Raw genomic sequence first — 26631 nt, 5'->3', positions numbered from 1 at the left:
TGTTCAAGTTTTCTTGGCGTTTGTCAATGAATGGAATGCGTCCAAATTCAGTGTGTTGCCATTAAAAACATGTCCTACTTGCAATGAAAGAAAGGATGTTTAGATAAAAGGAATTCCTACCCAACATTTCTTTATCTCTCATCAAATACTTTGCAATCAAATACTTAGCAAGATGTCAAAACATTTCATAACAAGCTACAGTGTTTTGTTTGTGTTTACTGACCTCAACCTGAAGAATAAGTGTAAGAAAATAACTGCAGATGCTGGTACAAATCGAAGGTATTTATTCACAAAGTGCTGGAGCAACTCAGCAGGTCAGGCAGCATCTCAGGAGAGAAGGAATGGATGACGTTTCGGGTCGAGACCCTTCAGCATTTTATGGTACTTCAATAATTGATTGCTGAAAGCATTAGCAGGGTTCCTAGTGGCTTTCAGAGAATGAGAGGTTTAGGTTTAATATTGTCACGTGTACCGATGGTCGTTTTGCGTGCTATATAACCAGATCAGATAAGACTATACGTAAATACCATCAAGTCAAACTCAAGAACAATAGATAGAGCAATGAGGAAGATACAGAGTGCAGAATATAGTTCTCAACATTGTAGTGCATCAGTTCCATAAACAAAGTGCAATGGGTTAAAAGTGAATCGGACAGTACCCTAACATATGGAAGGACCGTTCAGAAGCCTGATATCAGAGAGAGATAAGCTGTTCCTGACTGTGGTGGTGGGTGCTTTCAAGCTTCTCTTTCTTCTGTCCGATGGGAGCAGGGGGAAGAAGGAACAACCAGGGTAGCACGAGTCATAGTTATACACCATTAACCTGTCCATGCCGAACAAGATACCCCATCCACACTAGTTCCACCTGCCTGCATTTGGCCCATTTCCCTCGACACCTTTCATATCCTTTCATAAATATTTTGATTATGTTGGCTGCTTTTCCAAGGTAGCGTGAAGTGTAGAAGGAGTTAATTGTGGTGTGTCTGGACTGTGTGATTGATGGATAAAGGGCCTGTCCCACTTTAGGCGATTTTAAGGCGACTGCCGGCGACTGTCAAAGTCGTAGCAGATCGCCAAACTTTTCTTTTACCCGATGACAATGACCACGACAATGCCAAGTCAGGTCGAGATTACAGCGTCTTTGGAAACATCGCGAAATTCCCGTGCTGTCAATGCTTCTCCGGCGTCCTATTTTTTGCTGAAATCACTGACAAGTCGGTAAGTACTTGAGAGTTTTGAACTATAACATCTTGTATGGGTTACTTAAAAACCAAGCATCACTGTAACAAGGCATAAACTGGATTTACTTCCAGTTTACTAATAGCTGTATTAAAAAAAAAAAATTTAAGTGGTTAAGTGGATTTTTGTGAAAAGTGTGTGGGCATTCTTTGAAAATGTACGGGAGATGCATATCTGGTTTCTGGGTTGCAATGACAAATTTAAAGTAGAAAAACTGAATAAACACTGTAAATAGGCTATGAATGGACACCTCGGTTACAACAGATTCAACCCAATATAACTGAAATCCATTATAAAGCAGTTTGTACTAAAGAGGGGAGATTGTATTTGGAAATGCTGATATCTTGGTATCAAGCTCACCCCACAATATAAACATTGAATAATCAGCATAATCCAAGACCAGTCTCATCCCAGTCACGCCCTCTTCTCCCCTCTCCCATCAGGTGAGAGGTGCAGAAGTATGTAAACACACACCTCGAGATTTAGGGACAGTTTCTTCCCAGCTGTTATCAGGCGACTGAACATCCTATCAACAACTAAAGATCGGTCCTGATCTACCATCTACCTCAATGGAGACCCTCAGACTATCTTTAATCGGACTTAACTGGACTTTATCTTGCACTAAAAGTTATTCCCTTTATCCTGTATCGAAACGCTGTGGACATCCTGATTGTGATCATGTATAGTCCTTTCGTTGACGGGATAGCAGGCAACAAAAAGCTTTTCACGGTACACGTAACAATAAACTAAACTAAACTATAAATAAAACAGGGACATTTAAAAGACACTTGGCCAGATGCCTGGATAGGAAAAGTTTGGAGGGATATGTACCAAACGCACAGCAGTTAGGATGAGCGTAGATGTGGCATCTTGATCGGCATGGATGAGTTGGGCCAAAGGGTCTGTTTCTCTGCCACATCGCTCTACAACTCTATGATCTACTATGACCTCCAGCACCACCAAAGTGCCAAGGTTGCAAGGTTATCGGAGTTCCACTGTTCCGAGAGAGATGTAGAAATTAACCGAAACACCACCTATCCATGTTCTCCAGATTTGCGACCTGACCCGCTGAGTTACTCCAGCACTTTGTGTCCTTCTGAGAGAGATAATGGGGTAGCGAGGAAAATATTCAAGAGAGTTTAGTTTATTTTATTTTGGGAAAGGTTGGTCCGAAGGGCTTTTCACTGTGCTGTACATCTCTACGTGTATGATTCACTTGGACAAGGGAGGCATGAGCGATGCGAGAGATATTTAGTATAAAATAGTCAGATGTAGTTGATTTCACCAACAAGCCTTCAGCATAACCTATTTACATAGATCAGTTATCACATTAAGTTTAATCAAATCCGACACAGCGAACAAATACAGCCCAACTTCCCAGTTCAGCAGCGATAGGCAGAGAGTAACGTTGGTTGGCTTAACTGAAGAGGCATTCAATTAAATGTGTATATGGTCAATAATTCTGACAGGCCGGCAATAAATAAGCCAGAGATCTTTACATCTCCGAATGCTAGGATTTCTTTGGGACAGTTACGCCAACTCATTATTGTAATTCGTAAGTATATATCCGTTTACAATCTTGTTGAGATGCTTACAAGTAAAAGTCTGCTGTTATCATTTGTGCTAATCGAGGCAGTGGTTTGTTAAAAAACCTGTAGGTAATTCCTGCTTTACTTGGCAAAGAAAGGCACATTCCTTCACTTAGAGTGGAAGCATGTGAGGTGCCTGCTGTGATGGATAGGAATTTCAGGTAAGCAATCACACAATACCACGAAAAGTATTATAAAACATTGAATTCACCAATTTTGAGTAATACCACCCTACCCACCCTCTCATTCCTGTGACCCCCCCCCCCCCCACACTGACATGGTGGCACAGCAATGGAGTTGCTGCCTTACAGCGCCAGAGACCCGGGTTCAATCCTGATTGTGAGTACTCTCTGTATGAAATTTGTACGTTCTCCCCATGACTGCGTGGGTTTTCTCCGGGTGCTCCGGTTTCCTCCCATGCTCCAAAGACGTACAGGTTTGTCAGTTAATTAGCTTCAGTAAAATTGTAAATTGTCTATAGTGTGTGTAGGATAGTGTTAGAGTATGAGGATCGCTGGTCGGCGCAGACTCGGTAGTCTGAAGGTGCTTGTTTCCGTGCTGTATCTTTAACTAAACTAAACACACATTTCCCCCACCATCTCCCACCCCTTCAGTCACCCTATTCCTTTCTGCTCCTCCCAGGCTCATCTCCAATCCTCAAGTCGCCTCTTTCCTTTTACCCCCCCCCACTCCACCTTTCTGCCCACTTCCAATGAGATCCCACCCTCCAGCTTTACATTTCAGTCCTCCTCTCCTCTCCCTGTCTGACAGCCTTTTGTCTCCTTATCACCTCCAGTCTTTGTCACACATTCCACCCATCTGCCAAGCACATTCCTCACCTGTATCCACCTATCACTTCCCGGTCCTTGCCCCACCCCCACCTCTCTTTGTCAACGTTGTCAGCCCCTGCTGAAGAAGGGTGCCTACCCAAAAAGTCGTCTCTCCACTTCCAGCATTTTGCATTTTGCTCAAGATTCCCTATATCTGCAGTTTTGTGTGTTTGCACCGTATTTTACAGCCAATGTTCCTCCATTATTTCTGGAATGGCGGAACTGTTGTATGTTGAAAGACTGGAGTGACTGGGCTTGTATACGCTGGAATTTAGAAGGATGAGGGGATCTTATTGAAACATATAAGATTATTAAGGGATTGGATACGCTAGAGACAGGAATCATGTTCCCAATGTTGGGGGAGTCCAGAACCAGGGGCCACAGTTTAAGAATAAGGGGTAGGCCATTTAGAACAGAGATGAGGAAAAACTTTTTCACTCAGAGAGTTGTAAATCTGTGGAATTCTCTGCCTCATAAGGCAGTGGAGGCCAATTCTCTGGATGCTTTCAAGAGAGAGTTAGATAGAGCTCTTAATGATAGCGGAGTCAGGGGGTATGGGGAGAAGGCAGGAACGGGGTACTGATTGTGAATGATCAACCATGATCACATTGAATGGCGGTGCTGGCTCGAAGGGCTGAATGGCCTATATGGGAAAGCAAAGTGAGATGAAAAGTTAATGGAATTGTTTTGCCCTGATCTGAACAAAAATATTTTCAGATTGCTCGATGTAAAGAATGTGTTATAGCAAGTAGATTCTGATGAGGGATGCATCTTTGACATGTTTTAACACACCGTTCGTTGGAAGTCATCGATGAACTGTGAACGTTAAAGTCAACACAGCATTTCAGCAAGGCTTCCTTCAATAAAGATTTCAGCAATGGCTGAATGTTACACTTGAAGGTCTTAGTGGGGCGAAGACCATAGTCAAAGACATACTGGTTTATTATTGGCACATATACCATGATACAGCTTTTGACACGGTTCCAGATAATACTATCCATGAATACAAGCAAACCATACACAAATACAACAGGTAGACTGAAGAGAAAAATACCAGAGTGCAGAAAATAGTTTCTCAGTATTGTAGCATTACAGTTCCAGGAAAATGTCCAATGTTCGCAATGAGGTAGGTCGTAAGATTGGGACTACATCCTAGCTTATGGCAGGACCGTTCAGAAGCCTGATAACAGAGGGGAAGAAGCTGTTCCTGAGTCTGCTGGTGTATGCCTTCAAGCTTCTGTATCTTCTGCTGGATGGGAACAGGGAGAAGATGGAATGACCAGGGTGGGACATCTTTGATTATGTTGGCTGCTCATCTGAAGCAGCATGAAGTGTAGATGGAGTCAATGGTGGGAAGGTTGGGTTGTGGGATGGAATGGGCTACATCCTCAACTCTCTGTAATTTCTTGCGATTTTGGACAGACCTGGTGCCAAACCAGGCTGTGATGCAGACTGACAGTATGCTTTCTATGGCGAATCTGTAGAAGTTTGTGAGTTCCTGGATACATGCTGAATCTCCTCAGCCTCCTCAGGAAGGAACGGCTTTGGTGTACTTTCCTGACTGTCACATTAATGTGGTTGGTTCACATCAGATCATTGTTCATATCAACGCCAAGGAACTGGAAGCTCTCAATCATTTCCACTTCCACACCATTGATGCTAATTAGGACATGTACTCCATCATGCTTCTTGAAGTAAATGCGGATTGTGCTAAAACTACAAAACAGAATATAATATTTTTTTTAACACAGAAAATAAATTTATACAGTAAATTAAATTAGTCCCTGGTGATATGAGAGTTAACAGTCCTGATGGCCTGTGGGAAGAAACTCCGACTCATCCTCTCAGTTTTCACAGCATGACAGCGGAGGCATTTGCCTGACCGTAGCAGATGGAACAGTCCGTTGCTGGGGTGGTAGGGGTCCCCCATAATGTAGCTGGTTCTGGACCTGCACCTCCTGATGTATAGGTCCTGCAGGGGGGCGAGTGTAGTTCCCATAGTGCGTTCAGCCGAACGCACTACTCTCCGCAGAGCCTTCCTGTCCTGGGCAGAGCTGTTCCCAAACCAGATTGTGATGTTCCCGGACAAGATGCTTTCTACAGCCCCAGAGTAGAAGCGCTGAAGGATCCTCAGAGATACTCTGAATTTCCTCAACTGTCTGAGGTGGTAAAGGCGCTGCCTTGCCTTACTCACCAGTGCGGCAATGTGTGTTGTCCATGTCAGATCCTCTGTGATGAAATACATAGTTTTAAGATAAGAACGTCAAAGCTAAATGTGATGTGCAGGGCAACATTTTCGCATAGTATGCCTGGAACGTGCTGCCAGGGGTGGTGGTGGAGGTAGAAACAATAGTGGCCTTTAAGGAACTATTTGGTAGGCACATGGAGATGCAGGGAATAGAGGGATATGGATTAAGTGCAGGCAGATAAGAGTTGGTCTTGGCATTATGTTCGGACCAGACAACGGGGGCTGTAGGGCCTGTTCCTGCGCTGTACTGTTCTATGTTCTAAAATACTGAGTGACCAGCATAGTGAACAATGACCGCATGCCTCTCAAGACCATTATTGTAAAGACACTCGACAGACCAATGAAAAGTGCTTGGGCACCACAGTGGCACAGCAGTAGAGTTGCTGGCTTATAGTGACCTGGGTTTGATCTGACCATGGGTGCTGTCTGTACGGAGTTTGTACGTTCTCCCTGTGCCCGCGTGGGTTCTCTCTGGGTGCTCCGGTTTCCTCCCACATTCCAAAGGCCTGAATAGAGTGGAGGTGGAGAGGAATTTCTTTAGAAGGAGAGTGGAGAATCTGTGGAATTCATTGCCACAGACTCCTGTGTAGGCCGTCAATGGATACTTTTTGGGTGGAGATTGATAGATTGTTGATTAGTAAGTGTGTCAGGGGTTATGGAGAGAAGGCAGGAGAATGGGGTTGAGAGGGGAAGATGGATCAGCCATGATCGATTGTCAGATTAGACTTGATGGGCCGAATGGCCTAATTTCGCTCCTAGAACTTATGAACCTGTGAACAAAGACGTGCAGGTTTGTTGGTTAATTGGCTTCTGTAGATTATCCCGAGTGTGTAGCAGAGAACTAGTGTACAGGTGATCGATGGTCAGCGCGGGCTCGGTGGGCCAAAGGACCAATTTCTGCTCTGTATCTCTACAGTCTTGTGAGAATGCAGGCAAACGTTGCACCTTCCAAGCAAAGGTATGCCTGCAGATGTCGTGCTTGGCTGAGCTTCTCTCAAGGATACAAGCAACGCCAAAGGTACCGACCTTGAGCCGATCGACAAAGCGAGGCAGATTTCAGTCTCTCAGCCATTCCTACACGCGATCCGAAAAGGTCACTAAACAAGATGAGGCAATGCCACATTGAGGAAAGTTATCCAAACAGAGCAGAAAGAGGCATGATGTATTGGTTTAAGGCCGATCTTCCATGTGAGAGACAAATTGGACATTCAAGTTGGCCTAACCCTCAATGCAAAAGGGTAATTGCTCCCAATCTGAAGGACATATGTGATGAAACACATTCTCTCCTCACAAGATAGACACAAAATGCTGGAGTAACTCAGCGGGTCAAGCAGCATCTCTGGAGAAAAGGAAAAGGTGATGTTTCGGGTCGAGACCCTTCTTCAGAGTGTGAGTCAGAGGAGAGGGAAATTAGAAGTATCAAAATGTACAGAACAAATCAGAGCCCGCACCGATGACTCAAGAAAGGTGGAGCCCACAATGGTCCATTGATGGCCATGGAAGAGGTGATAACAAAGGGATACAAACAGTGATATCTGCAGGACAACTAGGGTTGGGGAGGGGCGGAGAGAGAGAGAATGCAAGGGTTCTTTGAAATTAGAGAATTCAATAATTCGTACCACTGGGCTGTTAGCTGATCAAGCGAAATATGAGGTGCAATTGCTCCAATTTGCGTGTGGCCTCACCCTAACAGTAGAGGAGGCCGAGGACAGAAGGTCAGTATGGGGGAATGGGAGGTGGAGTTAAAGTGTTCAGCAACCGGGAGATTGTCTCCTCACATCTAGGAATGGATGATTGACTGTGCAGATGAGACACCTTGTGTCGAGATGTGAGAACTGCAGGTTTATTTTGAGATACCACATCGAAACAGAGCCGAAGGGTCCACGCCAACCATCGATTACCCGTTCACACGTCCGCACCCATTCCCTACACACGAGGGGCATATCTTTACCGAGGCCAATTAACCTACAAACCCACACGTCTTTTGGATGTGTGGGGAAACGAGAGCACCCAAAGCAAACCCAGACGGTCACGGGGAGAACGTGCAAACTCCAGTCAGACGGCAGGTCAGGATCGATCCCGGGTCTCTGGCGTTGTGTGGCAGCAGCTCTGCCAGGTTCTTGGCATGTGCCTCTTGGTGCATGCCTTGCACTATCTGCTCATAGCTCGGTGTGGTCTATAAATGCAAGTTGCTGTCATTTTTATCTCGGCAGAATTTGGCCGTGTGTGTGGCACTTGCCAAAAAAACGTGTGATTGCAAGAGTGGGGCTAATGTTAATCCAGAAAGCACTTGAAACTGACGGCATCGCATGCACCAACAATGTCATGGCCCAGAGGTGCTGCGGCCAGAAGATTGGACGGTCGCGGGACCTCGTTGGCTGGCGGGACCGGTAACCTGCCCGAAGGCTCGTCCGGACCCACCTGAAGGCTTGTCAGTCGGAAGGACCGGGAGCTCTCCCAAAGACTCATTGGGAACCCGCCCGAAGGCTCATCGGTCGGCGGGACCGGGAGGGAGCATGAGAAGTCGGATCGCAAGGAGCAAGGGCCCTTAGGACGGTGAACCGGGGTGATGCCTCCAGCGCTCTCAAGGGCAGCTGCAGGAGGTGTCCCCCGGGAAACAAAGATGGCCAGACGAGGAGAGGAGAGGGACTTCAGTTTGTGGGAACTGCTCCTAGTACATTGATCGCAACTGGACTTCGGATTTTGAATAATGGCGCCAAAAATGGCGGTGCCTGCATGTGCAATATATGCAAAAAGAATTTCACTGTGCAGTTGCATATTTGACAAATAAAGCACTATTGAACCGTTGAACCAGTTTGTCTGGCGAAATGCCTCATCGCCAGGATTCACCAACAAGCACCAACACCTTGCTTGGTTGGCAGTGAAAGGGGACCTCCCAGTCAGATCCATCCGGTACCATCGGAATCTGACACACTGATGCACGCTGCCCTCAGGACATCTCTATGGAGAGGAGATGGCTGGCCACCTCCTCGCTGAGTGTGGATTTGTGAAGAGGGTCTGGAGAAAGATGCAAGGGTCCTTGTCACAGTTCATCCCGGCCGGCCATAACAGAGGACTCTCTGATTTACGGACTGTTCCCAGGGACACATTCGGAGACCAACATCGTGCTGCTGGAAGGTCAGCAACTCGGTGAAAGATTCTCTTTGGTCTGCCCGAAACTTGTTGGTCTCCCAGCAGAGTGAGATGTCCGTCAGGGAATGTTGCAGACTGGCCCGCTCCAGACTGCAGGAGTACGCGCTGAGGGACGCACTGAGGCTCGGTGCAGCCAACGCCAAGGCTCTGTGGGTGTATGGAACGAGTTGCCGGAGGAGGTAGTTGAGGCCGGTACTATCGCAATGTTTAAAAAACAATTGGTCAGGAAAGTGGATAGGACAGGTTTAGAGGGATACGGGCCAAACACAGGCAGATGGGACTAGTGTAGATGGAACATGTTGGTAAGTGTGGGCAAGTTGTGCCGAACGGCATGTTTCCACGCTGTACGACCCTATGACTCTATAACTTAGTTAATTACTTTGTTTATGAAGTTATTGTAAATTAAGAATCAGCTTTATATATTGATGGTTTATTTATTTATATTTTATGTGTGCAGGTTTATGGTAGAATCCCGGGGAAGTTAATGGGAGTGTGAGGAGAATAAAGTGAGCAGTGCACATGGGCGCTCGATGGTCAGCATCAAATGGGCTAAAGGGCCTTTTCATTGGGCTTTGTGACTCTTTGATTCTATTTTTTTTACAGACTACAGAAATGGAATCTCAGTCCCGTGCAGCCAACGAGATCGACATTCCAGATTATGTTCACTACGTCATTTGCTGCTGCATTTTTGTGATTGGTACCACAGGAGTTTTGGTGAACCTATCAGTGGTGTACGCATTTTACAGGTACATTAATAAATCTTGTGTTATGGAAGCTCTTCCCTTTGTCTATAGCTTTGCCTGTTGTCCATTTTTAGAAGATTCCTCCAATGACCCTGCCTCAGAAGGCAGTGGAACCAATTCTCTGAATGCATTCAAGATAGAGCTAGATAGAGCTCTTAAGGATAGCGGAGTCAGGGGGTATGAGGAGAAGGCAGGAACGTGGTACTGATTGAGAATGATCAGCCATGATCACATTGAATGGCGGTGCTGGCTCGAAGGGCCGCATGGCCTCCTCCTGCACCTATTGTCTATTGTCTAATACTAGCCCCAAAGTTATATCCGTTCATGTAGGAGAAAATGGAAAGGACACGTGGAGCTGGTGTTCAAAATCACGGGCGATTTATTAAAACTGGTGCGCACCTGAAGACCAGTCAAAGCTGATCTACTGAGCACGACTTTGGTAAAGCTTTTACATTCTCAGATGACAATGTTGCACATAAACTTGATTAACAGTAAAGTAAGGTTTGATTACAGAATGAAGTTACAGAAAGACTTAACTAGATTGTAAACTAGGTCTTGATTACAGAATAAAATGATTATCCACATGTCTAACGTAGTTGACAATAGATCTAATTTTCTGTTACAACGATGGGCGCATGCTGTAACATAATCAATGAAGTTCCTGAAACTTGGGTGACATCACCACTGCATTCCATGTCTCTACTTTTAGGCTTTATCTGTGGTTCTCTGTCACCACATTAGCACAATCCACATCCCTATTTACTAGTTATTAGCCCTCACAATTCTTTCCCCTGTAACAGTCCTCCACTGGTGACTGCACCTCTACCTCTTTATTTCTGGAATCCTCTCCCTAAAACTTTCTAACTTTCTTTCATAGAAACATACAGTTGGAAATGGACAATTCAGCCCAACTTGTCCATGGCAACCAAGCTGCCCCATCTAAGCTGGTCCCATTTGCCCGCATTTGGTCCATATCCCTTTAAACCTTTCCTATCCATGTACCTGTCCAATTCATCCTTTGTGATGCTCATAAAACCCTTAATATTTTCATAATTAATAACAGAAAATATAAGAAATGTTAATCTGGTCTGGTAGCATCTAAGGGCAGACAAACTGAGCTGCTGCCAATGACACTTCTTCAGAACTGGGAAATGTATGCATATTTCAGAGAGTGTTGTTGAACTGAGAGACTATGGGGTACAAGGACTGAATGTGGCAATAGGTGATTTGGGTGGTGAAGAAATCATATACACGTTTACCTTTATCAGCCATAGCAATGAGTATACAAGTTGGGATGTCTTATTACAGTTGTATAAAACATTGTCTTATTACATTGCACTTGAAGTATTGTAGGCAGTTCTGGTCGCTAAGTAATGAAGGAAGAAATCAGGCTTGGGAGGATGCAGAGAGGACACACAAATGATGTTCCTGGGATTAGAGGGCATGAGTTATAAGAGATTGAATAGGCTGGGATAGTTTTCCCTGAAGTGCAGGAGACTAAGGGTGCCCATTTATAACATGATAAAGGTCATAAATAGGGCAGATGGTCTGGTTTAGTTTAGTTTAATGTTACATGTAACAAGGTACAGTGAAAAGCTTTTTTGTTGAGTGCAATCCAGTCAGTGGCAAGACTACACATGATTACTATCAAGCCATCCACAGTGTACACATGCAGGGTAAAGGGAATAACTTTTTGTGCAAGATAAAGCCTAGTAAACTCAGATTAAAGATAATCTGAGGACCTCCGATGAGGTAGATGGTAGCTTAGGACCGCTCTCTAGTTGGTGATAGGACGGTTCAGTTCCCTGACAACAGCGGGGAAGAAACTTTCCCTGAATCTGGAGGTGTGCGTTTTCACGCTTCTGTACCGCTTGCTGTTGTCAGGCAACTGAACCATTCTATCAGCAACTAGTTACCTGCAAGGACATGCCTGGGTAATGGTTGTGTGCATCGAGCTGCTTCTGTGTCAGAAGGTAATCCTGTGACTGGAACACATAGTTCAGGCTGACACGCCCAGCGCTGAACTACAGTGGTGGAGCTGCTACCTCCTGCAGGAGCTGTTTAAATTATCCCCCTTCCCCAAGTGAGAATTTACAAACTCGGACACTCATTTAGATCCTTATCCACTAGGCGAGGGGGGCAAAGTCTAAGGCTTTAGGGAATGTCCGGGATGACACACATCCAATGCTAATGGCCTTGTCGAGAGAGCGTGAAATGTAGCTGGAGTCAATGGAAGGGAGGTTGGTATGCGTGATGGTCAGGGCTGCGTTCACGCCTCTCTGCAATTTCTTGCAATTCAATGTTGACTGCCAGCCGCTGAAGAGCACTAGACAGACAATAACACACAGGGTAACCGCAATAAGACAGCCAATAATGCCTTGTGTTAGTGTTGATGCCAATTATTGCCAGAAGTGCCTGGGGAATTTCTAAAACATAAATGTAATTAACAAACAGAAGTTGCCAGTGTTACAGTGAAAGCATCTAAGCTTGGTTGCCCAGTTAAATCACAGTCCCACAGCATCAGAGACCCAAGTTCTTTGGTTTCTGTAAAATTATAAATTATCCCTAGTGTGTAGGATAGAGTTAGTGTATGGGGTGATCGCTGGTCGGCGTGTACTCGTTGGGCCGAAGGGCCTGTTTTTGCTCTGTATCTCCAAAGTCTAAAGTAAAGTACACTACAAGGGAATTAATTATATGGCCTCGTTCAATGTCATCAATGATTTTATACACCTTTGTAAGATCACCCATCAACCTCCTGCGCTCCAAGGAATAAAGTCCCAGTCTGCTCAACTTTTCCCTATAGCTCAGGTCCTCAAGTCCTGGCAACATCCTCATAAATCCTCTTTGCACCCTTTCCACATCCTTCTTTATAAGAGGGTGACCAAAGCTAGACGCCGTACTCCAAATTCTTTGCACAAATTCTGCTCTGCCTCCCAAACAATTGTCATCCTTTCCCAATCGTTGCATAAAGGGCATTCATTCACTTCAAGGGAATATGGCAGCCAAAGCAAAGAAACAAAGATGTGCTATGAAGATTGAGTCTGTAGAGGGGTCACAACCTGAAATGTTGGGTCTTAAGATCAACATTTCATGTCAGGGCCCTTCTTCAGACCCAATCTTCATCGCAATCCTTCGTAACTTGCTCTGGAAGACATGGACAGGTGATGTCTTGGGTCAGGATTAAGTCACCTATCCATGTCCCCCTGAGACGCTGTCTGACCCTATGAAATACTCAAGCAGTCCTTGTGTCCTTTTTTTCTATTAAGCTGTTGCAAGACTGGAAATATTTAATGATAGGAAAAGTGGTGTTACTCAAGAGACTACAGATGCTGGAATCTGAAGTAAAAAACAAAGAACTCATGGGGTCAGGCTGCATCTGTGAAGTGAAATGGACAGACGATGTTTCAGGGTTGGGACATTCCCCTTACATTTGACCTCCCAATGTGCAACACGTAGTTTAGTTTAGTTTAGCTTAGTTTAGTTTAGTTTATTATAGACAATAGACAATAGGTGCAGGAGTAGGCCATTCGGCCCTTCGAGCCAGCACCGCCATTCAATGTGATCATGGCTGATCATTCTCAATCAGTACCCCGTTCCTGCATTCTCCCCATACCCCCTGACTCCACTATCCTTAAGAGCTCTATCTAGCTCTCTCTTGAATGTATTCAGAGAATTGGCCTCCACTGCCCTCTGAGGCAGAGAATTCCACAGATTCACAACTCTCTGACTAAAAAAGTTTTTCCTCATCTCTGTTCTAAATGGCCTACCCGTTATTCTTAAACTGTGGCCCTGTGTACCAAGGTACAGTGAAAAGCTTTTTTGTTGCGTGCTATCCAGTCAGTGGAAAAACAATACATGATTACAATCAAGCCGTCCATAGTGTACAGATACAGGATAAAGGGAATAACATTTCATGCAAGATAAAGTCCAGTAAAGTCCGATTAGATAGTATGAAGGTCTCTAATGAGGTAGGTGGGAAGTCAGGACCGATCTCTCCTTGGTGATAGGGTGGTTCAGTTGCCTGAGAGCAGCTGGGAAGAAACTGTCCCTGAATCTGGAGGTGTGTGTTTTCAAACTTTTATACCTCTTGCCTGAGGGTGAGGAGAAGAGGAAGAGGTGAGACTCGTTCTTGAATATGCTGGTGGCCTTGCCGAGGCAGCGTGAGGTGGAGATGGAGTCACTTTCGTGTAGCTTGCATTAACCTCACACTTGCTCGGATAAAACTCGATCTGCCATTTCTCCGCCCATACCTGTAACTGATCTACAGTATATGCCCCTGCCCATTTAGCCAGCCTTCCTCGCTCTCCGCAACTCCACAAATTTTGATGCAAGGCTGAAAACTTACTAACTGACTCATCTACATTTACGATCAATATCGCCCACCATTCACACTGAATTACGGTCGGGTGTATCTCTGGCAGTGAGTCTGTGCATAATTCCGAAAGTCTCGGACATAAAGATCCCCTTTGTTTTAAATGTTCTGACCAATCAATTTTGAAATGTTCTTTTATTCTAAAAGTGTTTGCATTGTGTTTCTCATTCAAGTGCTTTCAATAGAGTAGGTTTCCCAGGACACATGAAGCATTATTAGTTTCCAAAGTTCCCCCAATGTGCTTCACAAACGTCCTTGTCGCTTTGTTCATCTGTCTGTGATCTGGAATTCAAATCCTATTCGGCAGCTTCTGCTCAGATTCGATTAAAACCACTCTTCCTGAAACATTGTTGATATCAGATTCCAAGTGAACTTTCAAACCGTAAGTGAAAGACAAAATATACTCATTTTAAAAGAGACTTTCATGACCTCAAATTCTCCCAGAGCACCTGAAATGCACATTTTTAAAGTGCAATCTCAGTAGTAATTTGAAAGACACTTTGACATCTACATGGATAGGAAAGGTTTTGTAGCAGTTAACCCTCCATTCCCTGTATCTTCATTCACACTGCATACCCTCACAAACACATGCTCAGTCCGCCTTGGCCTACGTAATCTCCCAGTTGCAAAACATTTTAACTCCCCTTCCTATTCCCACACTGACCTTTCTGTCCTGGCCTCCTCCACAGTCAGAGTGAGGCCACACACAAATCGCAGGGACAGCACCTCATATTTCCTTTAGGCAGCTAACAATCCAGTGGTATGAATGTTGATTTCTCTAATTTCAAGTAACCCTTGCATTCCCTCCCCCCCCCCCCTCCCCCCACCCCCCACCCTAGTCTTCCTTCTCGTACCATTATTGGCATCCTTGTATCCCTTCATCATCACTTCTTCCCCAGCCAACAATGGGCAATTATGGGTTCCATCCTTCCTTAACATAAAAACATAGTGACATAGAAAATAGATGCAGGAGTAGGCCATTCGGCCCTTCGTGCCAGCACCACCATTCAATATGATCATGGCTGATCATCCAAAATCAGTACCCCGTTCCTGCTTTCCCCCCTATATCTCTTGATCCCGTTAGCCTGAAGAGCTAAATCTAACTCTCTCTTGAACACATCCAGTGAATTAACCTCCACTGCCGTCTGTGGCAAAGAATTCCACAGATTCACAACTCTCTGGGTGAAAAAAAAAATCCTCATCTCAGTTCTCAATCACCTACCACTTATTCTTAAACTGCGACTCCTGGTTCTGGACTCCCCCAAAATCGGAAACATTTTTTCTGCATCTAGCCTGTCCAATCCCTTAAGAATTTTATATGTTTCTATAAGATACCCTCTCATCCTTCTAAATTCCAGTGAATACAAGCCCAGTCGACCCATGCTTTCATCGTATGTCAGTCCCGCCATCCCAGGAATTAACCTGGTGAACCTACGCTGCACTCCCTCAATAGCAAGAATATCCTTCCTCAATTTAGAGAGCAAAACTGCACACAATATTCCAGGTGTGGTCTCACCAGGGCCCTGTACCACTGCAGTAGGACCTCCTTGCTCCTATACTCGAATCCTCTCACTATGAAGGCCAACACGCCATTTGCTTTCTTCACTGCCTGCTGTACCTGCAGGCTTACTTTCAGTGACTGATGTACAAGCACACCCAGGTCTCATTACACCTTCACTTCTCCAAATCTGACACCATTCAGATAATAATCTGCCTTCTTGTTCTTGCCACCAAAGTGAATAACGTCACATTTATCCACATTATACTGCATCAACCATGCATCTGCCCATTCACCCTGCAGCCTCATAGCATCCTCCTCGCAGCTCACCCAGCTTTGTGTCATCCGCAAATTTGGAGATGTTACATTTAATTCCCTCATCTAAATCGTTAATATATATTGTAAATTACTGGGTTCCCGGCAAATTGGCACCCCACTAGTCAGTCAGTCTGAAGAAGGGTTCCGACCTGAAGCGTCACCTATTCCTTTTCTCCAGAGATGCTGCCTGACCCGCTGAGTTACTCCAGCACTTTGTGTCTATCTTTGGTGTAAACCAGCAATTGCAGTTCCTTTCTGTACATTCTTTACTCTATGTATTTTCTGACTGATGAAGGACAATGTGCCAAAAGCCTTTTTGACCACTAAACACATAGATAATCTTGGCAGGAAGATCTAGAAGTGAGAGTGCTGGTGCATAAAACTAAAACACTTCGCAGGAAATTCTCCAGGCAAGTCGACACACCTACCTCGTTTTGCATGCATGTTACAACAGGGTGCATAACTATAAACCAGCAGTGCCTAGAAATCTCACTCAGTGGAATATTAAATGTCTCCTATATGACATCTCCAATAAGACCAGCCGTTTAACTGTTTGTGGTGTTGGAACCATTCCGCTGAATACATGGAATATAGAGCATAGAACGTTAGGAGCGGCACGGTGGCGCAGCGGTAGAGTTGCTGCCTTACAATGCCAGAGACCCGGGTTCGATCCTAACTACAGGTACTGTGGCTTCTATGCTGTGGCTTTTTATAATTCCAAGTTAGGCAGTGATCTGAATGGTAACAGCAGATATTTATCTCCTCATGAGTTAAAAGGAGACCATTCGGCAAATCAGATCAATACTGGCTCTCAGAGCAATTCCATCAATTCTATATCCCCTGCAACCCATTAACGTCACGTGCCCTTCACAACACCCTCCAGATTATCCTTTCATCCACGCACACTTGGGGAAATTTATAGCAGCCAATTAACCCACCAAATATTCTGAAGGAGGGTCTTGATCCAAAACGTCACCTATCTATGTTCTCCAGGGAAACTGCCTAACCCGCTGAGTTACTCCAGCATCTGAGGGATAGCTTTTTCACATAAAGGATGATGGGTGTATGGAACAAGCTGCCAGAGGAGGTAGTTGAGGCTGGGACCATCCCAACGTTTAAGAAGCAGTTAGACAGGTATATGGATAGGACAGGATTGGAGGGATATGGACCAAACGCAGGCAGGGGGGACTAGTGCAGTTGGGACATGTTGGCCGGCGTGGGCAAGTCGGGCTGAAAGGCTTGTTCCCACACTGTAGCACTCTATGACCTGTACCACCCAACGCATAGTAAAAATCGTTTGAGTCGATTTTTAACCTCCTGAAAATAAAACCTTGACTTCTGACTTTGTGCTGCCAGGCACTATACTTGTCCTGAACAATTTAGCTTTAAGATTAATCATTCTTAGGATCGATAAATTCTTGTAAATATGTGTTCATGTTGCAATGTGTTGGAATTCAAAGAAAAGAATGGTTTTAATGCTCCTTCATGATACACACCCAAAGTTCAAGCAACAGCAATATCTTCATTGGGTTCTCAAAACTAATTATATTTCTAGCTAATTTAAACTATAAATTTAAATATTTTACTATTTATCTCTATATATTTAAGCAAAACTATAATTACAGCAAAATTAAACAGCAATATTGTCTATGAACCGGTCCTGCTGAGCCGGATGGTCACATCGCACAGTGATCCGGCACAGATCTACTTGCACTTTATTCTGTCTTAAAACTGTTACAATTTGTTTCGTTGGGTTGTTGTTGTTTAAATTAATTAAATTATTGCATCGTATGGGAGGCGCATCCCCAATCTCGTTGTACCCCTGTACAATGACAATAAAGATATATTGTATTGTATTGTATTGTATTATTTATGTAAGAAAATAACTGCAGATGCTGGTTCAAATCGAAGGTAGACACAAAATGCTGGAGTAACTCAGCGGGTCAGGCAGCATCTCAGGAGAGAAGGAATGGGTGACGTTTCGGGTCGAGACCCTTCTTCAGTCTGAAGAATGGTATCGACTCGAAACGTCACCAATTCCTTCTCTCCTGAGATGCTGCTTGTCTATTATTTATGTAAACTCTGAATATTTCTAACTAATTTAAACTATAAATCAAAATATTTCACTACTATTCACTACATGTTTATGCATTTATTATATAATCACAATATAATTTGGTGGCACGATGGCACAGCGGTAGAGTTGCTGCCTTACAGCGCCAGAGACCTGGGTTCTATCCTGACTACGGGTGCTGTCTATTCGGAGTTTGTACGTTCTCCATGCATGGGTTTTCACCGGGTTTCCTCCCACACTCCAAAGACGCACAGGTTTGTAGGTTAATTGGCTTTGGTAAGTTGTAAAATTGTCCCTAGTGTGTTGGATAGTGCGAGTGTACGGGGTGATCCATGTGGACTCAGTGAACCTAAGGGCCTGTTTCCCCGCTGTCTCTCTCAAGTCTAAAGAATCAAACAGCAATATTGCCAATGGTTTATGAAACTATAAATTAAGAAAACCACCTCTAGGGTAAATTTAGGTTTAGGTGTATTAATAAACCTAAAAGTGACTTGTTTAGTTAATGGTTTGAATTAACTAGAAATAACCTGAATTTTCACAAACCACAGACAATATTGTTGTTTCCTCCCACACTCCAAAGACGTGCAAGTTCGTAGGTTAATTGGTTTCTGTATATCGCCCCTAGTGTATAGGATAGTGCTAGAGTGAGGGGTGATCCCTGGTAGGCGTGGACTCAGAGGGTCGAAGGGCCTGTTTCCACATCGTTTCTCTGAAGTCTAAAGATTTATACTGATGTCTTTTGAGTTTTATTTACCATGCAATTAGGGAAAGAATCGATCTAGTGCCCTTCAAAACAATACTATTTAAAAAAAATGTAATCTGACTCTCTGCCTCAGGGCAATTTTGTTTGATGAAAGCTGAATCACAAGACTAGTGGGGAGTTGTGTGGATGCATTGATTGGAACTGTTGCTGATGGATTCAAATGGGTCATGGGAGATGACCCCTGCGTACAGGTCCATGTGTATCTTGCAGTCCAGTCTCCATGGGGTTTAAAGAACTTCCCAGATCCCAATGTCCAGACGCATTGATTGCAGCTTTGCCAAAGTCTTTAAGAGTCGGGAATCAAGAGTGTTTCATTGTCATCTGCACCCCGGACTGGAGCAATGCGGCATCTCAGCCCCACGCTCCTGACATTCGGTCACCCAGCATGGAGGGGGGAAGGATGGTCGGTGGTGGGGGGGTGAGATTTCCCTGTGGGTTTGCAACAGAGCCTGTACAAGATGACCATTCGCGGTTCCTGGCAGCGGGTAGTCGAGGGTTCTGCCCAATTCGACTGTCTTCCCCTCTTTCGGGTCTACGTCCATGCCCGCGTGTCCCCGGAGAGGGAACAACATGGTGTCGACGGCAACTCTGGGGGCCATCCATGATCGCTGGTCGCCGTGGGGGGGAGGGGGGGTTGAGTGCATTGTGGATAAGGATGACCACATTGTAATTTGATCATTGATTGATTGATGTTTACAAACTTCGGGACAGTTCTGATCTTTCCAGTAATCTGTAACTTAGTAATTGAATAAAAGATCCTTGTAAAGGAAAAAAAAGACTTGAAGAACAAAATTCCTACTTGCTGCAGTTTAACAGCCATATAAAATGCGCCAATACAACAAATAAATATAGAATAAATTATCAGTTTTTCAAAGTATTGAAATAGTGCAAGTCAAAGTATGTAATGCAACTTAGTTACGCACAGTCCATTAAAGTTAGGAGCTGAGATAGCATTGTGGTCAGGGTCAGAATAAAAGGGCCTACCTTTAGAAAGGAGATTAGGGGGAATTTCTATAGTCAAAGGCTGGTGAATCTGTAAAGTTCATTGCCACAGATGGCTGTGGAGGCCAAGTCATTGGGTATTTTTAAAGCGGAGATTGACAGGTTCACGTTAGACTGTAAACTCTAGACTGTAGAGATAGTCCTTTGGCCCACCGAGTCCGTGCTGACCATCAATCACCCACGTGCAATAACATTATCCTACACATACAAGGGACAATTTACCATTTTTTAGAAATCAAAATCAATTAACCTACAAACTGTACGTTTTTAGAGTGTGAGAGAGGAAACCAGAGCATGCAGGCAAAACCCACGTGGTCACAGGGAGAACGTACAAAGTCTGTAGAGACAGCACCTGTGGTCAGGATCGTACTGGGTGTTTGGCATTGTAAGGTTCTTGATTAGTACGGGTGTCAAAGGAGAATGGTTGAATGGCAGAGTAGACTCGATGGGCTGAATGGCATAATTCTCGGCATATGACATAAACTTATTCACAAATCTGATGGTTGATGGGAAGACCCATATCCCTCTCAACCCTGTAAACTTTCCTATTGACATATCTGCCCACATGTCTTTTAAATATTGTTGTTATACCTGCCTCAACTACTTGCTCTGGTAATGTATCCCAAGCATGCACCTACCCTACGTGTGAAAACACTGCCCCTCAGTTTTGTATTAAAGTCTTCTTCTCTCATCTCAACCTATACCCTTTCATTCTCACCTCGTCCCCAGCCAACAATGGACCATTATGGGCTCAACCTTTCCTGAGTCATCGATGCAGGCTCTGCTTTGTTCTAGACCTTCTCGTACCTCCAGTGCCCCTCCCCCCAACTCTTTTTGGATCGGAACCCTTCTTCAGATAGAAGAAGGGTTCCGACCCAAAATGTCACCCATTCCTTTTCGCATGATGATACAAAAGTGGGTGGTTTCGCAGATAGTGAAGATGATTTTGAAAGAGTGCAACAGGATCTGGATTGATTGGCCATGCGGGTTGAGGAATAGTTGATGGAATTTAATACAGAGAAGTGTGAGGTGTTGCATTTTGGGAAGCCTAACAAGGGTAGGACCTACACAATGAATAGCAGGGCTCTGGGAGTGTTGTAGAGCAGAGGGATCCAGGAGTGCAGGTACATGGTTCCTTGAAGGTGGAGTCGCAGGTAGATAGATTGGCCTTCATCAGTCAGAGTATTGAGTATAGAAGTTGGGAGGTCATGTTGCTGTTGTGTAAGACATTGGTGAGACCGCATTTTGAATATTGTTCAGTTCTGGGCACCATGTTATAGGAAAGATATTGTCAAGCTTGAAAGGGTTCGGAGAAGATTTACGAGGATGTTGCCAGGACTAGAGGGTGTGAGCTATAGGGAGAGGTTGAGTAGGCTGGGTCTCTATTCCTTGGAGCGCAGGAGAATGAGGGGCGATCTTATAGAGGTGTATAAAATCATGAGAGGAATAGATCGGGTAGATGCACAGTCTCTTGGCCAGATTGAACCAATTAAGTAAAAATAATTAATTGCAGACAATTAAATCAGGCATCATCGAATTCTCATTCTGCCAACATTCAATGGTGCCATATATCAATATATGTAGATAAATAGAAGTGAAGTGCTTTAATTTATAGTTTGAATTAGCTAGAAGTATCACTGTTTTTTTATAAACTAACGACAATATTGTTTGAAGCTGCTGTTGTTATAAACTGCCATGCATAAATATATATAGATTAATAAATTAAAATATTCCACTTATATATATTTATAACACTGTATAATTGTTATATATATTATATATATTCATAACACTGTATAATGAGCACACAGGGAAAACCCACGCCGATCACAGGGAGAACGTACAAACTCCGCACAGACAGCGCCCGCAGTCAGGATCGAACCCTGGTCCCTGGTGCTGTAAGGCAGCAGCTCTACTGCTATGCCACTGTGCTGCAAAACTAATAGGAAGGGAAAGTTACGAAACTCATCAAAAACTGATGTTTGCTGGTTGAGTGAAATGAGAACAGAGCCTTCATTGGACCCAGTCCCAGTTGCAATCACCAGCAATAAGCAATCTTCAGGAAGAATTCAATGGGTCAGGCAGCATCTATGGGGGGGGGGCAGGTTAGGGGGGGGGGGGTGGGGATGTGTGGAAACAGATGGTCAATGGTTCAACTGAGACCATTCATCAACTCATGATCCCCTCTCATCTCAACCCATACCCTTTCTTTCTCACCTCGTCCCCAGCCAACAATGGACCATTATGGGCTCCACCATTCTTGAGTCATCGATGCAGGCTCTGCTTTGTTCTAGACCTTGTCATGCCTCCAGTGCCCCCCCCTCCCCCCCCCCCCGCCACATACATCACATACAGGCACATTTCACTTGATTACATTTTTAGTCATATTGAATACATAACTACAGTATAATCAGAGCTTGCATAAATCATAGGACCAGAATTAGGCTATCAAGCCCAGTCAGTTAACTCCACCATTCAATCATGGCTGATCCATCGTTCCCTCTTAACCCCATCCTCCTGCCTTCTCCCTGCAAACTTTGATACCTTTTCTAATGAAGAACCTGTCAATCTCCACTTTAAAAATACCAATATCATGGCCTCCACAGCCGACTGTGGTAATGAATTCCACAGATTCACTACCCTGGCTAAAGGGATTCCTCCTCATTTCCTTTCATTTGCTTTCTAAAGGTACATCTTTTTATTCCAAGTCCATGCCCCCTGGTCCTAGACTCTCCCACTAGTGGAAACATCCTCTCCACATCTACTCTATCTAGGCCTTTCACTATTTGGTAAGTTTCAATAAGATCCCCCCTCATCCTTCTAAACTCCAGTGAGTACAGGCCCAGAGCTGTCAAACACTCATTATACATTAACCCAAACATTCAAGGGATCATTCTTGTAAACTTCCTCTGGACCATCTCCAACGCCAGCACATCCTTCCTCAGATATGTGGCCCAAAACTGCTCACAATACTCCAAACGCAGTCTGACCATTGCCTTATAGAGCCTCAGCATTACATCCCTGCTTATATAATCTAGTCCTCTCAAAATGAATTGCACTTTTTGACTGACATTTATATAGTACTAGACCAAGTGGACCTGTTGGGCCCAAACCACTCCTGCATTGGTGCAGCACCCTCTCCTCCCCCTCCCCTCTCCCCTCTCCCCCCCCCCCCCTCCGGAAGGGACAAATGGCCTCCTCCTGCACCTATTTTCTGTTTCTATGTTTTTATGTAATCTTGGTGTCATCTGAAAACTTACTAATCCACTCAACAACATTCAATCTAAAGAAGAATTCTGACCCGAAACATCACCCATCCTTTTTCTCCAGAGATGCTGCCTGACCCACTGAGTTACTCCAGCACTCTGTGTCTATCTCTGGCATAAACCAGCAACTGAAGTTCCGCCGTATGCAATCAAGCCGTCCACAGTGCACAGATAGATGAAGGTACAGCATTTAGTGCAAGATATAACATTGAAATCCGATTAAAGATAGTTTAAATGTCTAAAGTGGATGATGGGAGGTCAGGACTGCACTCTTGATGATCTACAATGTACATTATGTTAGCAACAAGCCTGCTTGTCACTTTGTTTATCTTTTGGGCTGTAAAGTAAAATCTGATTATTTTAATCTTGAACATTTTTTTAGTTTTAGCATGCTTAGCTTGAATTTCACATCATCAAGCATTATTATTAAGGAGCCTAAAAGTAGAAAGAGCAAACCATTGTTGGGTTACCACTTAATGTTCAACCATTATGTTCAACAATTAATGTAGGTTAATTGGCTGGGTAAAATGTAAAAATTGTCCCTAGTGGGTGTAGGATAGTGTTAATGTACGGGGATCGCTGGGCGGCACGGACTTGGAGGGCCGAAAAGGCCTGTTTCCGGCTGTATATATGATATGATATGATATGATATGAACAGACAGCGTAGCTTTAAGGTGGAAGGGGTAAAGTTTAACCAAGATATACAAAGCAATTTTTTAAACAGTGGTGGGTGCCTGGAACACAATGCCTGGGGTGGTGGTGGAGGCAAATACAGTAGTGGCATTGATGAGGTTTTTAGATGGGCACATGGATATGCAAGGAATGGAGGGATATAGATCACGTGCAGGCAGCGGAGATTAGTTTAAATTGCCATCATGTCGGCATGGGCTTTGGGGGCTGAAGGGCCTGTTCCTGTATGGTATTGTTCTATGTCCTATGTTTAATCTCAGAACCTCGTACGTCTATGTTCTTATACTCATCAACATCCCAATGCACTGAATGATAACCTTTGTAAATGGCGAACAAAAATTAACTTGTTATCATGTTCGGCATGGACAATGTGGGCCGAAGGGCCTATTCCTGTGCAGGACTGTTCTACGATCTATGTTCAATCTCAGAACCTGCTGTTTCTTTGCAGGATGTCAACTGTACGGCTTTTGTGGAGCACTTTTGGGGATTACATCGATGATCACTTTAATGGCAATAACTATTGACCGCTACTGGGTTATTACAAAACCGTTACAGTGTATTGGCTTGACAAGAAAGAAGAATACCCAGCAGATTATTCTTGCTGTTTGGCTCTACTTACTTGCATGGAGTCTCCCTCCACAGTTCGGATGGAGTAAGTAACTTTTACCAAGGCACCGTCTGCAATAAGCTGCACTCTATGATAGGTTGAATGTGATGATCTGATGCACTTTGAGCTTAACTTTGTAAAGAGAAATCCAGACTTACTGATTTTATTTACTTGTGGGTTTTAGTTTAGTTTAGTTTATTTTAGTTTAGTTTAGCTTAGTTTAGAGATACAGCGCGGAAACAGGCCTTTTGGCCCACCGAGTCCACACCAACCTGCTATCCCCGCACACTGAAGCAGATCTGATAGTGGCATTTAAGAGGCTTTTTGATAGGCCTGTGGAAGTGCAGGAAATATAGAGATACATAGAAACATAGAAAATAGGTGCAGGAGTAGGCCATTCGGCCCTTCGAGCCGGCACCGCCATTCAATATGATCATGGCTGATCATCCAGCTCAGTAGCCTGTACCTGCCTTCTCTCCATAACCCCTGATCCCTTTAGCAATCACATGCAACAGAGGAGATTAGTTTAAATTGGCGTCAGGTTCAGCACAAACATTCCGGGCCGAAGTGCCTGTTCCTGTGCTGTACTTTTCCATATTCTAAGTTTAGTTTAGAGATACAGTGCAGAAACAGGCCCTTTGGCGCACTGGGTCCGCGCCAACCAGCGATCTTCATACACTTAGAAGAGGGTGTGGTCAGGGTGCGACTCGTCCTTGATTATGCTACTGGCCTTGCAAGTTTGTACGTTCACCCTGTGACCACATAGGTTTCCTCTGAGTGCTCTGGTTTCCTCCTGCATCCCAAAGACATGTGGACTTGTAGGTTAATTGGCCTCGGTAAATTGTTCCCTCATGTGCAGGAAGCTTATTGTTGGGTTCCATCACAGCTTGGTTTAGGATCAGCTCCTCCCAAGACCAGAAGAAATTACAGAGTGCAGTGCATGCAAAAGTGAAATAACATAGAAATAATATGAATGGGTGATCGATGGTCAGCGTGGACCCAAGTTGGCCGAAGGGCCTGTTTCCACATTGTATCGTTCAATCAAAAAGATCCGTAAATTCTAAGCATCAATCAGTATGCAGATTTCTAAATGTCTTTCCTTACTTTTAGACTTTTGAACAGGTACATGGATTGGGAAGGTTCAGACGGATTTGAGCCAAATGCGGGCAGGTACTAAAAACGAAAACTTTAGATTTGAGAGATACAGTGTGGAAATAGACCCTTCTGCCCACCGAGTCCGTGCAGACCAGCGATCCCCGTACACTACCACTATCCTGAACACTAGGGACAATTTACAATTTTTACTGAAGCCAATTAACCAACAAACCTTTACGTCTTTGGAATGTGGGAGGAAAATGAAGCGTCCGGAGAAAGCCCACACCCTCACTGGGAGAATGTACAAATGCCATACAGACAGCACCCGCTGTAAGGATCGAAACCGGGTCCCTGATGCTGTAAAGCAGCAACTCTTGAACAATAGCTACAGTCGATGAGGTTGGAGGAGATGCAAGTGAACCTTTGCCTAACCTGAAAGGACTACCGGGATCCCTGGACTGGGTCGAGGGTGGAGTAGAGGGACAGGTGTTGCATCTCCTGTGGTTGCAGGGGAAGGTACCTGGAGAGGCGGTGTTTCGGGTGGGGAGGGATGAGTTAACCAGGGAGTTGCAGAGGGAACGGTCTCTGCGGAAGACGGAAAGGGGTGGAGATGGGAAGATGTGACTAGTGGTGGATCCCGTTGAAGGTGGTGAAAAGGTCGAAGGATTATGTGTTGTAAGCGGTGAAAGGTAAGGACTAGGGGGACTCTGCATCTGTTGCGACTAGGGGGAGGGGGAGCAAGGGGGGGCTGCGGGTACCGAGGAGATATATGTGAGAGCCTCATCTATGATGATAGAGGGGAAAGCCTGTTCCCTAAAGAATGAGAACATCTTGGATGTCCTGCCATGGAACACCTCATCTTGGGCGCAGATGTGGCGTAGTGGAACTGGGAGGTCAGGACCACACCATAGCTGTCTAGAGGACCATTCAGTTGCCTGATAACTGCTCTAATAGTACCTAGTATGGTTGGTAATTTATTGTATTAGGAATTTTTGCATGTGTTTGTGGTGATATTGAGTAAATGTACCAGTAAAGCTGCAGCAAGTATTGTTGTTCTGTTCCTGTTGAATATAATTGAACATTCTTGACCCCCTAACACCACAGCACAGTCTCACATCCTTCAAAGGCAACCAAACCACATCTGA

At 44.5% G+C, this 26631-nt stretch overlaps 2 protein-coding genes across 2 annotated transcripts in view; both read left to right on the top strand.

Moving 5' to 3' along the window:
* Positions 1-1181: 1181 nt before the first annotated feature.
* LOC144592385 (melanopsin-like) lies at positions 1182-26631 on the top strand. Its single transcript, XM_078396988.1, has 5 exons — positions 1182-1217; positions 2897-2988; positions 9662-9804; positions 24213-24436; positions 26591-26631. Exons 3-5 carry the CDS (start codon positions 9671-9673, stop codon positions 26629-26631), a joined length of 399 nt encoding a protein of 132 aa, XP_078253114.1. The 5' UTR covers positions 1182-1217; positions 2897-2988; positions 9662-9670.
* LOC144595607 (PDZ and LIM domain protein 5-like) overlaps positions 9759-26631 on the top strand; it is a 235085-nt gene continuing 218212 nt past the window's right edge. The window contains exon 1 of the mRNA XM_078403187.1: positions 9759-9804. The gene's annotated coding sequence lies outside the window, so the exon portion shown is untranslated. The remainder of the gene's footprint in view (positions 9805-26631) is intronic.

Source organism: Rhinoraja longicauda, chromosome 1, assembly GCF_053455715.1.
Source record: "Rhinoraja longicauda isolate Sanriku21f chromosome 1, sRhiLon1.1, whole genome shotgun sequence".
NCBI lineage: Eukaryota > Metazoa > Chordata > Chondrichthyes > Rajiformes > Arhynchobatidae > Rhinoraja > Rhinoraja longicauda.
This window is presented reverse-complemented; position numbering and strand designations above follow the sequence as displayed.

Bases quoted from the DNA above. Each gene is read 5' to 3' on its own strand.
- LOC144592385 (XM_078396988.1), top strand. From the start codon at position 9,671: ATGGAATCTCAGTCCCGTGCAGCCAACGAGATCGACATTCCAGATTAT. The intron at 9,805-24,212 runs GTACATTAATAA...GTTCAATCTCAG, and splicing joins GTGGTGTACGCATTTTACAG to AACCTGCTGTTTCTTTGCAG. The intron at 24,437-26,590 runs GTAAGTAACTTT...CTAACACCACAG, and splicing joins CCCTCCACAGTTCGGATGGA to CACAGTCTCACATCCTTCAA.